The 18,544-nt window shown below is 34.8% G+C and overlaps 2 protein-coding genes across 5 annotated transcripts; one reads left to right on the top strand and one right to left on the bottom strand.

The window, feature by feature from the left end:
• The first annotated feature begins 2,157 nt into the window (after positions 1-2,157).
• On the top strand, positions 2,158-15,285 carry LOC126725885 (helicase-like transcription factor CHR28). 4 transcript variants are annotated; one of them, XM_050430889.1, is made up of 12 exons: positions 2,158-2,659; positions 3,226-3,319; positions 3,563-3,988; positions 4,149-5,416; positions 5,590-5,661; positions 7,132-7,209; positions 7,314-8,205; positions 9,319-9,449; positions 9,628-9,849; positions 11,672-12,292; positions 12,446-12,655; positions 14,806-15,285. In XM_050430889.1, the coding sequence occupies exons 1-12, from the start codon at positions 2,480-2,482 to the stop codon at positions 14,908-14,910; spliced, it is 4,299 nt and encodes a 1,432-aa protein (XP_050286846.1). In that variant the 5' UTR covers positions 2,158-2,479; the 3' UTR covers positions 14,911-15,285. The 4 variants fall into 4 exon arrangements, with proteins under 4 accessions (XP_050286846.1, XP_050286847.1, XP_050286848.1 ...); XM_050430890.1 differs by having other exon boundaries at positions 2,159-2,659; positions 3,571-3,988; XM_050430891.1 differs by having other exon boundaries at positions 2,503-2,659; positions 3,231-3,319; positions 3,571-3,988.
• A 1,751-nt stretch (positions 15,286-17,036) lies between these two features.
• LOC126725884 (caffeoylshikimate esterase) lies at positions 17,037-18,270 on the bottom strand. Its single transcript, XM_050430887.1, has one exon. The coding sequence runs from the start codon at positions 18,122-18,124 to the stop codon at positions 17,162-17,164; it is 963 nt and encodes a 320-aa protein (XP_050286844.1). The 5' UTR covers positions 18,125-18,270; the 3' UTR covers positions 17,037-17,161.
• Positions 18,271-18,544: the final 274 nt, after the last annotated feature.

Here is an 18,544-nt window from a genome sequence, read left to right as displayed (position 1 = left end):
AACTTCTTCTTTTTTTTGACTGAAAGTGTTGGAAACTTCGGAATAAATGATAAGAACATACCCATTAAAGTAAATCTATGACCTCCATTAATTAAATAGTTTTCTTGAAAAAACTTTCATTAATTATAGAAAAATGTTATATCTATAATATTTTTACAAATTTAATCTTTTAGGTTAAAAAAATACTTTTACAATAAATTTTACATAGTAAATTATTATTTGTAAAAAAAAAGTAATTTTAATAATATATTTAAAATTAAAAACCAATAACAACATATATGAACTTACTCCAATATTCCCGAAAATACTTAACTTACTTATTAAGATAGAAATTGACGCGTCAAAAGTCGCGTGGAAGATTTTTTTTTTTTTTTTTGGTTGAGAAACGTCGCGTGGCAGATTGATCCTGGATCTGATCATCCATAATCCTAATCCTAGTTGGCATGGGAGTGTGAAAAGGACAAACACGGCGTGGAAATTACCGAAGCCTATTATTTCTCACGGGCTAGCCTTATAGTCATAGCCTCCTCGTGCACATTTTTTTTTTCACACACAAAGTCACATGTCACAACTCATCATCTCCTTTCTGAAGATTGTTGCGTATTTCTTCTACTACATTTTCGTCACCTTAGTATATTCACTTGGATTTATTTATTTATTTTTATAAATAAATCTCATTCACTTGTATTAATCACATAATTAAATTAAATTAATAAATAATTTTTAAACTAAATGTATGTACATATTTTTTATCCACAAATTTTATTTATGGGTAAAAAAAATTAAATGGTAGTGGTGGTTTTATTTTCTTTTCTATTAAACACAATTTGTTATACAAATAAGTTTACTAATTACATTCATTGTGATATATTAATTTATGTATTTTTTTAGTGAAAATTAATTCTAATAGTGAAAGAGACTTGTAGGTGTATAGGTGTAGCTCAATTAGCATTTCCACAATTCAAATTCTCATATTTATTATAACTATCAAATTATTAAAGCAAAATAGAGTGAAATTAGGAATATTACAAAATTTACTATGTAATTCTTATAAATTAATATGTCACTGATCATAAAAAAAAAAAAAAAAACAATTATAACTATTTAGAGCAGTAACATTAGATATTGTAAAAAAAAAATGTCATTTTGACACATCAAAAAGTTATATTTTCCATTTTAACAGACTATTTTATAATACACTCTATATCAAATGTTCTATTTTACAATCCAATACATTAAAATAATATATACAATACATTAAAATAATATTAACTCAACTAACTACTATCGCCACAACCAACAGATGCCACCTAGTAGGTAGCAGCCACCAACTAGCCACTGCCGCCACAACCACTCAAAACTACAATAATAAAACCCTAAAATCAGCCCCCTCCACCACACTTAGCCTGCAGCCACCGCCACCGCCACCACCACCACAAACCCTTCACCACCCACAACCCACTAGCCACCACCACCAACCAAAACTTCCAAAATAAAACCCTAAAATCAACCCAAAACAAAAACAAAAACAATTTAAGATGAACTGTGGTTGAGATCTATCGTGGTTGGGCAAGATTGACAGCAACAGAGGTTGGGCAAGATCGGCCTAGGCCGAGAACACAAACAGTTGGAGAGATCACAATAGTTGGAGAGGGTGAGACCATGAGAGTGAAGAGGAATAGAGGTGAGAGAGAGAGAGAGAGAGAGAGAGAGGGAGGGGGCTAAGAGGCAACGACAGAGAGAGAATGTTGTGAGATGTTTAAAATTATAACATTTTTGTACGCTTCCAAGTTTAAGATTCTACCATTCACTAATACCAAATATTTTGGCATTTAGAACAACTCATGTGAGATGTTTTTTTGTTGTTTGCCAAATATTTGACATTTGACACACATGATACTAGTACTCTTACATATTTAATATTTTCATTATTTAAAATTGAATTGAAATGAAATTAGGCATTTGTATTTATATATTTTATTAATTTTGTAACCTCAACAACATAACATGACATGAGTCATGATATAAACAGGTCCAATTACAAAGATCACAGAAGAAACAACGAAAAGCCAGAAACTCCGGGCATTAAAAGTAAAAAGGAAAAAAAAACCTAGTTATAAAAGAAAAAGAAAAAGAAAAAGTCAGGAGTTGGATCCAAACCCTATTTAAACTGGATCCAAGACTTTCTCCTCATCCACCCTCCAACACTTTTTGGTTTCTTTCCCTCCCATACCATACCATACCACACCCACTAGAATTATTTAGAATTTTAGAATTAGAAAAGTCGCGTTTCACGAACTTTCTCCGAAACCACGCCCCTCAAAAACGACCAATTTCTTCTCTCTTTCTATCTCTCTCTCTCTCTCTCTCTCTCTCTCTCTATATCGATTCGATCCCAGACTATCTATTTTTCTTCTCAGGGTAGGGTTTGCTCGAGAGATACACTTAGGGTTTATATGACCGATTCTTTTCTCTGATCATGTTGATGGCGGACGACGGGTCGGAATTCTGGACACGTGGCGATTTCTCTGCCGTTGATGATGATGATTGTGATTTTTTTGGTGGTGGCGGCGGCGAGGACTTGTCCATCGACATCAATACGCTGCTTGACATTCTTGGAGAAGATCCTCAGCCTTCTTCTTCACAATTGCAATTGCAGGTATTCAATTCAATTCAATTGTGTAGTTAGCTTCTGGTACTTAAAAAAAAACCCTAGATAGTCTCCTCAATCATTGAATTTTGACTCTCTGTTATCTCAAAGCATAGCTATTATTGATTTGACTCTAAAGAAATAATCAAATGTCGAGGGGGGTTTATGAATGAGAATTATCATCCTTTGTCGAAGAAATCTCAGCTTAGTAGAGTGTTGTAGGAATGGCGATTTTGGTTTTATACTGTTTCTCATTGTTAATTAATTATTTATTTATTTCGTATTTGTAGCCTAGCTTACATTTTTTTATTGAATCTGCCGATTTGGATAAGTTCAGAATTAAGGGGTACTTACTATGGATAAGTTCAGTATTATGGGTTGAATTGTTTTCTTTTTCCGTTGAGATGTTAAGTAACACAGTGTGGTATCTGATGGACATGGATTAAGCTTTATGAACTGGAGCTTCGAATTATAAATTTGATGAGCTTGCTAATCTCTGGGTGTTTTTATTTATTTTTTGGTGGTGGAGGAACTTTTGATGAGCGCCTGCTGACTTTTTGGTTGTTGAATTGCAGAGCAGTCCAGAGGATTCATCTGTGAAATATGTGTCACAAGGTGAAGCAGCAGCTCCTAATGCTGTAATCAATGACAATCCCCAGCGTCAAACTGGTAAACCATTTATGCTGGACTTTTTTTTTTTTTTTTTTTTTTTTTTTCTCTCTTCTTCTTCTTCTTCTTCTTCTTCCTTATTTCTCTTGAAATCCCTCAAACTATACTCTTTGAGCTAAGTAGTGGGGTATTGATGCCTCCTCAAAGGCCCTCAAACTATATATATATTTTGGGCGTACAGTAATACTCAGTGTTTACATATGATTGTTTTTTTTTTTTTGATTTTTCATGCTTATTGTTTAGGACCTCAGGTGTCACAAGAAGCACCTTCATTAGGGCCTGAGTTAATGGATCCTGTCACATTTTACAACTCAGATGCTTCAGATTCTGGGACAGGGGGCTCAGCTGCTTCATTTGATTCTGCTGAAAATTCTGCCATGGCTCCTGACTATGGAAACATGGAACCCCCAACACAGACAGGCTCTCCTGTGCATGCTTGCTCTGCGAGTCTCAAAGACTGGAATTTACAAGTATCAGGCCATGAATCTTCCTTCACAGGGAGGGCTGGAGTTTCCCCGATTGAGATACCAACATTTAGTACAGCTTCCAGTTTTGCTGATAGAGATGCTCACAATGTTTCAGATTGTGTAGATAACTTGTATGTTGATTTCCCTAACAGTGAAACTGAAGAACAATGCAGGCATGTAGGGGAGGATGTTGATTCCAAATGTATGTAAACTCTTTACCGAGGATATTAATTGTTCTTAAGTATTTGTATAATGGCACTAATGTTTTGCATGGATAGTTTGCCTAGATCATTTTATTGTACGTCATGTTTTTTGTGAAAACTGAGGTGGAAGAACTTACTACATTTTTCTAATGGTTGCAGATCCTTTATACAACCCTTTCTTTAACAGCTTTGGTGTAAATTCTGCACACTATGGTGCTTTGGCTGAAAATAGTCTGGATACCTTCAGACCTCCCCAAGAAAATATTCCGTGTTCCTATATGGGAATATCATTAGGGGATGCAGATTTGTCTTCCCAAAATGTTACTTCTACTGAGTCTACTATCTGTCAAAGTTCTGATGTTATAAGTAACTTCACTGACCATTATTCTCCTATGCAATATTACATGGCTACAGATGGTACATTTGATTTCTCACGGCATCATTTGCCTAGTAGTTATAGTTCTCAATTTTCAATGGGTAATCCAGAAATGATGACTAACACAAAGGATGAAATAGGGGAATTCTCAAATGAGAGTGCTAGCTCAAGTAGTAAGGTGATTTTGAATGGCCAGAGGGGAATAATGGGTAGATCTGTCTCAGAGGTGTCAATGCCTAATCAGTCATATTTTTTATGTGAAGGCAATAATTATATGTCATCAATCAGTGGAAATTCATCATCTGATACTGAAAATTGTTCTATTGATGACAAGGCGTCGAAGAAACTGTTGATTTGTACTCCGTCATACTTGTCCAGCAAAGACCAAGCAACTTGTGTAAAGGATGAAGCAACTGATGAATTCATTGCACCTAGTAGCCATTCTATGGAAGTAATTGATGAAGCTGTCAGTAGAAAGTCTTCTTACAGTGCTGATGCCAAACTATGTGTTGACAAAGATGTGACGCAGTCATCTGGTATTTCACATTCTCAATCAAGTCAGAAGCACATTCACGTAAAACATGAGAAAGAAGATGTGGTTATTGCGTCTAAGAGAGCTTGTCATTCTCAAGATATAGCTAGTCAAATTGTTAGTAGATTTCCCCCTAGTGGTGGACATTTGAATTCAAGTGCGTTGGAACAATATGTGCCCTGTGCTCAGCCATCCATATTGAGCAAGATTCAGTTGGATTGCATTAAGGGTGAAAGTGAGACTAAACTGGTTCAATCTAAGACCGTGGGTTCTCATTTATCAGAAGTCACCCTTGATTTAAATTGTAAAAATTTTTCAGGCAAATACCATGTTGAGGACTCTGATATATGTATTATTGAAGATATGAGTCATCCTCCACCCACAAATTATTCTCCAGCAATAGGGAACTCGCTTATTACTTCACAACATTCTACATTTAGTGATTCTGTTCATTCCACAGGAGTAGGAGGAACGAGGATTAAGAGTGATGAAAGATTTATTTTACGAGTTGCATTGCAGGTTAGCTCTGTTAGTTTGGGATTATCACCTTTGGTTTCTCTTGTACTGGAAATATAACACATCTATGGAATGCGAGAGGCTCCTATCTTTTAATTTAATATGATTTAAATTATATCTTGATGGTAATTTGTCACTGAAGCCTTGTTGAAATTACTGCGTTCTATTCATTTCAGGATCTTTCGCAGCCAAAGTCAGAAGCTAGTCCACCAGATGGGGATTTGGCAGTCTCTCTTTTAAGACATCAGGTTTTAATTGTTCCATAATGTTATTTCTCTTTGAATTTAGGATGTTTGGGTTTTTTTGGAATTCTGAGGTTTAAAATTGAGCAATGACATCTGAAGGTAGCAGAGAACATTTATGAGGACTTGAGAAGCAGTTTTAGGGCCCAATTAGAATCTTGTGATTAAGGCCCTGTTTGGTAGATTATCTAAACAACATATTTTCAGTTTTTAAACAACATTACATATATTTTCACACACATTTTCACCTACACATATTTCAAAAACTACAAACAACATTACTCAAACTCCTCTACCAAACGGGCCTTAAGTGTGCAAGTGTCTTTTACAGCAATGTGATATGGACTCTGATGTGGGTGTTGATGCTTAGAGGCATTGCTACTCTATGCCAAAGAAGTGCTTATGAAATCTTAGTTTGCGTGATATTAATAAGTGATTTTATTGTGTGATTATGACAATCACTTCTTATTACCTCTTCTGAGAAATTTAATAAATAAGGTAGCGTTGGCATACAAGCTTAGATAATCCCCCATGGATGATCGAATAGCAAGCACCATAAGTTTGTTTTTGTTTGTTACAAATGTAAGCTATGAAATGGGTTATTGTATTCCAGCAAATGGAAAGAAAGATTGCTGAGGCTCTAGGAGTTGCTCCCCCTTGTGCTTCCTATTAGTGAAAAAAAAAACAAACTTTCTACACTAATTGGAGTTTATTTTCCTCACTTGTGGATGGGGATCTTTGTATGAGAGTGGAGAATAGTTCTTTTCATGGTTAGCGTGTTAACATCTATGAAGCCCGGGTGCGGATTCGGGTTCAAGTTCAGGTGCGGGTGCGGATGCGGGTGTTGGACTTGGCAATTTTTGAAAAAATAGAGTGCGGGTGCGGCGGGATACATTTACTAATAAATTATTAAATATATTTTTATTTACAATTATTAAATATATTTTCATATAATGGTAAACCTGTACCAATTTAAGAGCAATACTAACTACAAATAATTCAGTGATTTCAATTTAAGTTGTTTAACCTACAAATAATTTGAAAAATATATAATAAGTTAATAACTAAATAAAATATCAACTCAAGTTTTTATTTTATTTTATTTTTTTAACATGTATTTCGGCCAGTTTCTTGGTTGATTTCGGTAGATTTTGGCCGGTTTTGGCCCGAATCGGAGCCGAATAGGCCAGAATCGGAAAATGAAAAAAAAAAAGAAAGCGAATTGGTGCGTTGAGTGTGAATCGGTGCGTTGCCGAGTGTTGGGTGTGGTGGCCTTGGAGCCACACCCATGCTCTCTAGGTTAACATCTACTTCCACTTGCTTGCTTATTCTGTGCTCTTTATAATTCCAACAATAGTATTCAAAAGTAGAACTAGATTCTCCCTTACTGCTTTGGTGACTGCTTTTTGTTTGTGTGTCTATTGAGTGTTTGTCTGATTGTTGACCCTGTTTATTTTTAACTGATTTCCTGGACAGAGAATTGCTTTGTCATGGATGGTTCAAAAGGAGACGGCTAGCTTCCACTGCTCTGGAGGGATTCTTGCAGATGATCAGGTTGATGTACTCTCCTCTATTAAATTTTTTACACCACTTGATTGTAAGATGCCAAGGAACTGTGCTTAATTTTCTTCTGGGATTATATAACCATGTTCTTGCAGGGACTGGGAAAAACAGTATCAACAATTGCACTTATACTCAAAGAGAGGCCTCCATCTTTTAGAGCCTATCAAAATGTAAAACAAGGGAAGTTGGAAACTCTAAATTTGGATGAAGATGATGATGTTCCTCCTGCACTTAATGGAATGAAGCAAGATGCTGAGTCACTTCAAATGACATCAAATACTCTGATGAAGAGCGTGAACTCTTTGGTCCAAACTAAGGGAAGGCCATCTGCTGGAACCCTTATTGTTTGTCCCACTAGTGTTCTACGGCAATGGGCTGAGGAGTTGAATAGTAAGGTAACCAGCAAAGCTAATCTCTCTGTGCTGGTATACCATGGAAGCAACAGGACAAAAGATCCTTATGAGCTGGCCAAATATGATGTTGTCCTCACAACATATTCAATTGTCAGCATGGAGGTCCCAAAGCAGTCTCTTGTTGATGAAGATGATGATGAGAGAGGGAAACTAGAAGATGATACTGGCTTCTCATCCGGTAGGAAAAGGAAATGTCCTAGTTCTGATAAAAAATGTTCAAAGAATAAGAAGGGTTTGGATAGTGCACTGCTTGAGTCTGCTGCACGTCCTCTTGCAAAGGTGGCATGGTTTAGGGTTGTCCTGGATGAGGCCCAGAGCATCAAGAATCACAGAACTCAAGTGGCTCGGGCCTGTTGGGGTCTTCGTGCTAAACGTAGATGGTGCTTGTCTGGCACTCCAATCCAGAATGCAATTGATGATCTTTATAGTTACTTCAGATTTCTCAGATATGATCCTTATGCTCAATATACATCATTCTGTTCCACAATAAAGGTCCCAATCAATAGGAGCCCAAGCAAAGGGTACAAAAAGCTACAAGCTGTCTTGAAGACAATAATGTTACGCCGCACTAAAGGTGAGGCCACATATATGATTTGTGGGCTTTAATCCTATATTTGTCTTTTGATAACCAATGATGCTTATTTTATATTTTACTTTCTGGATTTGTTTATATACATGTAGAAATTGTTAAGACATGTTAAATTTTAATTCTCTATCCCATCTTGATGCTTATTGCTTGGCTTGTTTCTGACTCTGTGTCTTGTGATCATGAATACTCTTTCACAAATGGTCAGGCTTGCCTGGATGCTTCCGGAAATATTTCTCAACTGTTTTTTCTACATTTTGAAATATTCACCCTTCTTTTTTTTTTTTTTGTGTGTGGCTAAAATGCAAAATCCAACCTCTAAGTTTTATCAGAATTCATTTTGGTCCTCTTACTTTGCTTTCATTCATTTCAGTCCTCAACTTTTCTTTCATCCATAAACTGATATTTTGCTACTAGAAATCATGGAATCTATAATATATATATAGAGTGGAAGCCTTTGACTTTTTCATGACTGATTCTAATATTGCTGCATAAGCTTTTGTAAGCCACATTTTTATTCTAATATATATTATTATTTTAAACTAATTGGAAATCAGCTTTGTTTTAGACAAAAGCAACCAAACACAAATAAATTATTTTCTTTGAATTATCTAATTTGAATTTTTATCTATTAATACTTATTAATTATATATGTGTCATATATAAAAAAATTTTGGAATAAATTTTCCTTGCATTGCATGGGTTAGCGATTAGTTAAATGATTTTTTCAGTGGTTTGCCTTGAGGCTGGTTACTGTGGCTTTAAATTAACATTTGTGGGTACAGTGATAAACACAGCTTTATGTTAGGTGAAAGTATTGCATTTGGTTCACCTATCAACATCTAGGATCCATGAATATCCTGTCCAACTTTGTATGACTCAATAATTTAAACTGTACTTTGCCTTTTTTGGGGCTTTATTTTGTTTTATATGTCTATGTTTTTTGGCGTCTTGATATGTTGCCAATATGTAATCTGCATCAACTCTCTCTACTGTTAATTTTAATTTTCTATGCAATTGAATTCTTATTGTAAGTACTGATGTGAAATGGTACTACTCTGAGATATGATTATCTGATGGGAAAATAATTGTTTTCTGTAGACACACTTCTTGATGGGGAACCTATTATTAACCTACCGCCAAAGTTTATAGAACTGAAAAAGGTGGATTTTTCAGATGAGGAACGTAATTTCTACTCCAAATTAGAGGCTGATTCACGTGCTCAGTTTCAAGTATGGTTTCATTAAGGAACTTCGGAGTTTGTTTCCTTTCTTTTCCTTGACATTGCATTGTTTTGATTTTTAAAAAAGCTTAATTTTGCTAGTTTTTATAATCATATTCTATTGATGTGGTGGTCATTTTATTTTGCTTTAGATGGGTATTTTAACCACATATTGTTTGTCATGTCAGGAATATGCAGATGCTGGAACTGTCAAACAAAATTATGTTAACATCTTGTTGATGCTCTTGCGCCTTCGACAAGCTTGTGATCACCCCCTCCTTGTTAGGCCTTATGATTCAAGTTCTTTATGGAGATCCTCAGTTGAGATGGCAAAGAAGCTTCCTCAGGAAAAACAAATTCGGCTTTTGGATCGTTTAGAAGCATCTCAGGCAATTTGTGGTGTCTGCAATGTATGTACTGACTTTTTCTTTCTCTATGGTTGTTCTTGTGTGTGTGTGCACATGTATGCAGGTGTGCCTGCTTTAGTGTCATTAGTTAAAGCGGTTTCAAACCATACTTTTCATAAACAGCTTTTTTAAACTTCCATTTTTTTTTTTTCTAGGTACAGTTGTTTCAAAAAGCCCTATTTTCCAAAAACTAAAATGTAAGCTGTGCCAAACCAGCACCTAATGGTTAAGATTTTTATTATTATTATTATTATTATTATTATATTTAAATTTTTTACATCTTTTCTATGGTTGCCTTCCTGCAGTAGATTTTTGTGTATGACATTTGGTCTTTTATACATGTTCTCATAGTTTTCTAGAAATTCTTGTAAATTTGTGTGGTTAGTGCAGGTTTTAGCACAACTTGCATTTGCCTCTGTGCTCTGATCTGTGTACCAAAACTTTTGTACTTTTTTCATCAGTTTATTGTTGTAGCCAATGAGCTCTAGCTCAAATGGCACCTCCTCCCCTTGTACAAGGTGGAGGGTGAGGTTGTGGATGAAAGACCCACTATGTAATTTTTTTTTCTTGGATAAGAAGACCCACTATGTATAACTTACCAATCAAAAAAATTGTCTTGATTGTAGTAAAGTTCAATCAGGTGGATTCTTCTTCTATTCTCTTTTTTTATTTATTAAGATCTGACTATACATGAGTAGAAGTAGCATTTACTGTTCACTAGTCTATCAAGATTTAGTGTAATTATAAGAAAATTAACTAAATAAAAAGAATGGGGTTCATTCTTTAGTGGTTGAGTTGTAGGATGGAATAGCTAAGATATTGTCCTCCAATTCTTATTTGGAATGCTTGGCAAGGGCTATGACAAGGGCATTAGCTCTTAAGGATGTTTAATCTCAGAGTGGAACAAGTTACTTTAGTGGAATGCCCATTTCGTGATTGAATTTGTGTCCAGCTTATCTGTATTATTCAGTCTCAAATAAGCAAGATGTTACAAAGCAAATTCAGATTTATTTTTTTGATGCAGGAGAAAATCAAAACTGATGCAACACTGAATTTGAAGAGAGAGGGTGGGGGATGTGGGGGTGAACTAGTGATGAGCACCGAATTAAATAAAACTTAATTAAAATAGCATTTTCATTGTATGTCCCACATCAATTTCAACATATCTGGTGTTTGTGCCTTGTATGAAAGCAAGAGGTGCTATGGCTTGGATATGCTGGACAATTACATTTCTTAGATGAAAGTATAGATGCCTCTGTAGTGAATAAGGGAAAGCAACCAGTTTAACAAATTAGTGGTTGCTGATTTTTTTTTTTTTTTTTTTTTGAGAAACAAAAACTGCTAAATGCACACACACACACACACACTTAATTACACTCTCACCAAGCTCCAACACACACTTAATTACACTCTCTCACCAATTTCAATTAGTGGTTGCTGAATCTGGTATGTCCAGGTCTATTTCTATGGAAAGGATCCTCTATTATTTTTTTACTTGATCTATTTATAAAAAAAAAAAACCCATTTACTTGATCTATTGGCACTGATTGATGTTAAACAACCGAGCTAGCATTATGATGGAAAAATGGTATAATAATTACACTGTGGTTGTCATTTTATTCTCTTAATGAATGTGTTTTTCATGAGAATATCACTATGATGAGTATGTGGTTAACTCTCTCATTTATGGTGTATATTTAGAACTCCTCTTCTGCAATAATTACCTCCTATGCCTTCTCTTTTTAAATTCCATGGAGTTTTTTCTTGCCAAATTAAAAATTGATGTGGTTTATCTGTTCTGACAATCCTGCTAAATTCTCTATAGGATCCTCCTGAAGATGCTGTTGTTTCAATTTGTGGTCATGTTTTCTGCCATCAATGCATTAGTGAACATCTTACTGGTGATGACAAGCAGTGCCCTGTGACAAATTGCAAAGTTAGACTGTTTGCATCTTCAGTGTTCTCCAAAGCCACACTAAAGTGTTCTCTCTCTGATGAGCCTGGTCAGGATGGTTCCCCCAATTGTTCTGTTTCTGAAGTTGTTGATGCAGCCGAGCCTTTTTATGGGGGTAACTCGTATGGTAGTTCTACCAAAATTAAGGCTGCTCTTGAGGTCCTGCATTCATTGTGTAAACCACAAGGTTGCTCTTTAGGAGCTAGTTCTGCACAGAGCACTCTTGATGAAAATGCCATCTGTCACAACAACTCTGATGGAGAATTGTGTGAGGATAATGCTGATAGACAACATTTGGCTGTGGAGAGAAGTTCTAATAATTCAGTCAAGGTAGTTGGAGAGAAAGCCATAGTGTTTTCCCAGTGGACGAGGATGTTGGATTTGCTTGAAGCTTGTCTTAAAAATTCTTCCATTCAGTACAGAAGACTTGATGGAACAATGTCTGTTCTTGCCAGAGACAAAGCTGTGAAGGATTTTAACACCCTCCCAGAGGTTTGTGGGAATCATAGCATCTCTTAATATTTTTAATTGAATTTCTGGGTTTTTCCAATCATTGTAGAGGGAGAAGGATGATCAAAGTATTTAGACATTTAGTCAATTGTAATTCCCCTTGGACATATCTAAAATTTGATTTTTTTTTGGTAGGTGTCTGTGATGATCATGTCTCTGAAAGCTGCTAGTCTTGGTCTCAACATGGTTGCAGCTTGCCATGTTCTTCTGCTGGACCTTTGGTGGAACCCTACTACTGAAGATCAAGCAATTGATAGAGCACACAGAATTGGGCAAACTCGTCCTGTTACAGTTTTGCGGTTAACAGTGAGAGATACGGTTGAAGATCGTATATTAGCCCTTCAGGTATTCTTGTAAATTCTCTCTTATATTTATTGTTAAGCTTTTTCAATCAGCAATTTGTAGACATTGATAACTTTGTGGTTCTCTTGAAAATCTGGTTTTGTATTTCCTGTCTCCTGATATTCTTCTGTTGTATTATATCAAATTTATGGAACATGATGAATTTGGAAACAAGGAATCACCTTATTTTGGAGAGGTATATACATGGTTGAAGACTTTTTCTACTTGTTTAACTGAATTTATTTGCCAAATCTATATGATGTCCCATCCCATTAAAATCCCTCCCATTTTTTCTCTACTTACTTGACTGGCCATAGCATTTGGAGTTAATGACCGTGGTCTTGTCCATGGTTATTTAACCCTGTAGGTTCAAATAAAATTTAAATAAAAATTAAATATATTCTCAAAAATATTTAAAAGTTTAAAGTTGATGGATCAATTTTACAAAATACAAAATACATATATAAAATATTCGTGGTAAAAGATATAAGCATATGATAAAATACCTAATGAAAAATATTACTTATTGAACACTATAAGGTAAAATATAAAGAGATCAACAGTTTTTTATTTTTATTTAATTAAAATGAATAGCGATCACAAAATCCTTAAGCTATAGTAGATAGATATATAGAGTTAACATTCAAACAGATACCAAGATGATAAGTCATAAAAGTGGGCTCTAGTTAGTTCAACTAGTAAAGTTACTGATAAAAAAAATTATTCGCTCAACTGATAAAGTTTTTCTTGTGGTCGAATAAGAGATTTGGGGTTCAAACCTTGACTGATGATAAAGAGAGTGGACGCTACAAGTTGAAATTCTATTCGTGTGTGTATATATATATTGAGCTAACTTGTTAAAGAAATATCAAATATATAACACAGATTCTGAAAGAAAAATTAACATATCACATATATTGAGAATATCAACACAATTATAAGTTAAAATAATTCATTTAGAGAAAAAAATCTTATGAAAGAAAGTCAATATATATATATTTTAATATAAATCAAGAGATACATTTATGGAAATAATAAATCATGAAATATATTATGTTTGTTGATCTCTTTCCTTAATATGGCATTTTTCATGTACCCCAAATCACTCTTTTATCTAATTTTTAAAATTATTTTTTATAAATAGTTTGACATTTTGGTCTTTCAATTTTATTTTTTCAAAAGACCAAAATGGCAAACTATTTATAAAAATTAGATAAATGAGTGATTTGAAGTACATGAAAAGTACAATCCGGGTTGAATGGGGTTACAAAGAACCCCCAGGGTTTGACTGGGGTTTCACCGGGTCAAATGCTTAAACAGTCTAATTAGTCCAAACTGGTCTAAGAATCAAGTACCGGGTCTTTACTTCACTGATCTGACTGGCTGGATCAGTTTGGGTTTAATAACTAATTGTCTTGCCAACTTCGAGGTGGTTGTTGTTGATGACAGAAATCAGAGCAATGATGTCCTTCCCGTTCTTTCTGAACTTACTTGGCAGTGGTTATAACATTTGGGTTCAATTACCATTTATATATTTTTGGATGATTGGGGGAATGTGAAAAGTAAATAGATCAGTGTTAGGTGACACTTGTTGACTTCTGATTTTATTGAAGCTTCAACTAAATCCAGTTTGATGACAGAATGATAATATCAACATGGGTAGAATGGTATGAAAAGTGATCATATTCATGTACTTTATTGGGTAATGCATATTTGTGATGATGTGGCACTAATTCTGCATATCAGTGATGTTCGGGTGGGCTTGGCCTGCTGTGATTTGGGTACATGGCTTAGGTATATTTGTTGTCAAGACAGTTGACAAAGATATCTTGTTTTAGAAAAAATCCATCACATGTTGTCTAGGCCAACAAAATGAGCTTTGTTTGTCTGCACTGTAGTTTTTTGGAGTTGGAGGTTCTGTTCTCAGCTCAACCTTTTGCAAATTTTATAATAATTAAACTTTAACTAAAATTATAATTACCCAAGATACTAGTTAGGGTCTCTTGTTCTGGGCCATGCAACTCTGTTTCTTAAATTAGATATCGTCATTTATAATGGCTGATTTCATTTTTGTACCTGAAATTGTTCTTGATCTTGTTTGTGATTTCTCTGATTTTAGTTTTTTCTCATGTGGGATGCACTGGTTTTTGCAGCAAAAGAAGAGAGAGATGGTTGCAGCTGCGTTTGGAGAGGATGGAACTGGTGGTCGTCAGACGCGCCTTACAGTGGAAGACCTGAAATACCTGTTTATGATGTGATTAGGGAGTTCTTTTAGGTTTGACAGATTTTATTTGCTAACGCAGGTTATCAATAGGTTTGTTTTTGGCAGTGGCAGGGTCAGCAACAGCTCAATTATTTGGACATTGTCTCTGATAATAGATCTGAAAGGAGTAACAAGAGGCTATATTGAGGAAAATTTTCTGTGAATAGTCTATATAGAATCACATGATCCATTCTTTTTCCTTAAAATTTTTGTTTGTTAGGGAATTGATCCCTCTCAATCTTCCTCGTCAGTCTCTCATCACATTGTATAGGATGTGGAGATCAGTAGTCTACACTTTACAGCAAGTATATTCACTGGAAAAATGTTTCTTCCAATTGTAAATGATAGTGGATTACTTTTTCTCTTTTTATTTTTTTTTGGTTTTTATTCTTTTTTGGGTTTTTAAATTTTTTTTTTTTTTTAATAAAATTTTTGTTTGTGATACAGAGCTTACAAGTCTTAGGTTGATTAAAAAAATTTGATTTTATCAATTTGTTGATGAGCATATTGATTATTACGCTTAATTCCATGCAGTTTTAAATGTAATCATCGTGGTATTATCCCTGTCCTTTAGTTGACATCTGTATGTTATTTATTGCCCATGATCAGTACTGAGATTAATGAAGAGAAGGAAGGTAATGCTAGTAAAAAGATGGTGACGAAAGTATCAAACTGAAGGTCTTGCTTTAACTCTATATATATTGCATAATTGATAAAGATTTGAGACTAATGAGAGTGATTCAGATTGACAGTGATGTTCTCTCCATATTTATCCTATTGAAGATTAGGAGGGCGGGCACGTATATCTAATAATTTAACTGACGGATATTGTACATCTCCAAGTGAGAGCATGTATGACTGACGTACTTTAATGCTTTCTCCTCTACGAGGAAGTATACCCTCTTATGGGTGCATGTTTTCCTCCCCTACAAGTAACAAAGTTCTCTCCAATAACTCTAAAAGCTCTCACCCTGATGATGCCCTTCTATTTATTTTATTTTATTTTATTTTATTTTTTATTTTTATCAACTACTTAAAGATGTAGCGTAGTGAAGCAGAGGGAGCTCTTCAAATTTCAAATAAATGCAATGATGCAATCATAATAATATTCGTTGTGTTTGCTTGATATAGCTTTTTTTTTTTTTTTTTTTTTTTTTTTAATTTTTTTTTAAAAATTTTAGCTTCTTTTTTATTGGTTTATTTTGCTTATACATAAGTAAGTTGAGCAGAAGTATGGATTTACCTTGAAAAAATAAATCTCATTAATCAAATTAACTAAGTGGCAAACAAACCCTAATATCTTAGATAGTCTCCTGACTAATGTCGTATTTTCCATTATGAATAATAGATGTGTCCTAACTCGTATGCTATATTTATTTTGGCGAACAATTATTAAGTATTTCAGCCCATACATGGACCGAATATCTACGGGAGAATGGTGCTATTTTATTGTCATGATGTTAAGCAATTTTCAAAACTGCAGGTAAATAATAGATCCCGAGGACCCTTATGATAACTATTTTGTGTTAAGAAGATTATCATAACTACTTAATTTCCTTGTTATGGTTGTGTTCTTGTATTTTAGCTTCTCTGATTGGATTTTGGTTGAATGAAGTTTCCTTTCAAGCCAAAAAAAGAAGACACAGAAAAATTTCCTCATTTAGATGGGCGGGCGGCTATTTGTTTTGAAATTTCTTTGAATGGGAGTTTTGTGTCTGAACGACTTTGCTTTTTTTTTTTTTTTTTGAAAGCGACTTTTGCTTTTACAGAATGTCAAACCATAGAAGTCATATTATTAGTGTAAGCCGTAAAGACTGACTTGATTTTTTGATAAATGTAAATTATTGACTTGATAGTCGAAGGCAGACACAAACTATTAATTATTTATAAATAGAAATTGATCCTCATTCTTGGTCTAGTGGTCAGGACATTGGACTCTGAATCCAGTAACCCGAGTTCAAATCTCGGTGGGACCTACATTTCCTTTTTTTTTTTTTTTTTTTTTTGGTTGTTGTTGTCGTCGTTGTTATTGTTTTGTCATTGAAGCAAATATAAGCTAAATATAACCTCTTACATTATTAGCACAAATATGGAAAGATAACAGTGAATATGCAAAGTATGTTGATCGGATGAGATAATAGTCAGCGCCCATCATTAATTTGTAGAATGTTTATGAATTCATTCATCCATAATACAATTGAAAATTATGACTAGTTAATAAAATCAACAATTTGAATCCAACCCTATCATTCAGAGCATCTATCATTCAACCAGGACAGAATATCATTGCGAACAATTCCAACATTCTCGTCAGTTTCTCCAAATAATAAAGAATGCATCATCCCATCATAGATCTTTATAGTCTTATACTTGCTCTTCGCCTCTTCATACAAAGCTCTGCTTACATTTGGATCAGTAACAACATCTGCACTCCCATGTAATACAATAAACGAAATACTTACCTCGCTCAATCTTTGACTCAAATAGTCAGTAACCCTCAAAAGTTCAAGAACGGTCCCCAATCTTGGTTTCCCCCTATACCTCATCGGATTCTTCTCCGCAACAATCTTCTTCTTGTCAACTTTCACAGACTTATACATAAGATCTGCAGTCGGAACAATAGGCAAAGTGGGCAAGAATTTGGCAACAAAAGAGAGAACCTCAGGTATTGGCCATTTGGGTCTCACAATATCAGAGATTTTACACATGGGTGCTACCAAAATTGCACCATCAAAACCTTTTGGATTTGCCAAGTGAATCAGCAGGCAAATCGCGCCCCCCATTGATTCACCATAAAGAAAAGAAGGCAGCCCGTGAAAGCGAGGGTCTTGTTTGACGAAATTGAAGAATGAGAGACAGTCTTGAACAACAGAATCAACATTGGGTACGAATGCCCTGAGACCTTGAGATTGGCCATGGCCTTCAAGGTCAAGAGCAAAGCAGGCAAAACCCTTTTGGGCAAGGAAGATAGGAGTGGCTTGGAAAGTCCAGCTAATGTCGTTGCCATAGCCATGGACCATACAGATGAGGCCACGAGGAGGGGTGGAGGAAGAGGGAAGCCAGGACCTGGTGAAGAGCTTAAGACCTCTGGGAGAGGTGTAAAATGATTTGGATGCTTTGATTCCTCCTTGGAGCTTGTAGTAGTCTTCTTCTGGGATGTCACCCCAGCAATGGAGGTTGTTGATTTGGGGGTTTCCTTGTTCCTTCATTATTGGATTTTTTTTTTTTTTTTTGGCTTGTGGCTGATTGGAGGAGGATGGACTCTCAACTCCCAATACTGGGTTGTCGCTGAATTGACCCCTTGACCAGTGGTTTGTTTGTTAATTGTTCTTTCTTTTCTTAGCTTAATTCTTTGATAGCATAAAGAATTATCCCATGTTTGGAGAGGATATCTCATCGAATGGAATACATGTAGGGTCCACACTACGGAAGGATAAAGGATGACTGTTGTATGACTTGTATCAAATATCAATATTACACCGAATATGATTCTCAATAATAATTAAAATATGCTAAGAGAATTGATTCATTTTTATATTTCCAATGTAACAATAAGAGTTCAAATCTCCCATCTCCTAAATATAAAAAAAAAAAAAAAAAAAAAAATCAAATTATTAGAAAAAAAAATA

The sequence above is a fragment of the Quercus robur genome, chromosome 5, assembly GCF_932294415.1.
Source record: "Quercus robur chromosome 5, dhQueRobu3.1, whole genome shotgun sequence".
Taxonomy (NCBI): domain Eukaryota; kingdom Viridiplantae; phylum Streptophyta; class Magnoliopsida; order Fagales; family Fagaceae; genus Quercus; species Quercus robur.
The sequence above is the reverse complement of the archived record's forward strand: the minus strand, read 5'-3'. Positions and strand labels throughout refer to the sequence as shown.

Coding starts and splice junctions, on each gene's coding strand:
- LOC126725884 (XM_050430887.1), bottom strand. CDS start 18,124: ATGAAGGAACAAGGAAACCCCCAAATCAACAACCTCCATTGCTGGGGT.
- LOC126725885 (XM_050430889.1), top strand. CDS start 2,480: ATGTTGATGGCGGACGACGGGTCGGAATTCTGGACACGTGGCGATTTC. Junction 9,450..9,627: donor ATTCACGTGCTCAGTTTCAA/GTATGGTTTCAT, acceptor TTGTCATGTCAG/GAATATGCAGATGCTGGAAC. Junction 12,293..12,445: donor ATTTTAACACCCTCCCAGAG/GTTTGTGGGAAT, acceptor TTTTTTTGGTAG/GTGTCTGTGATGATCATGTC.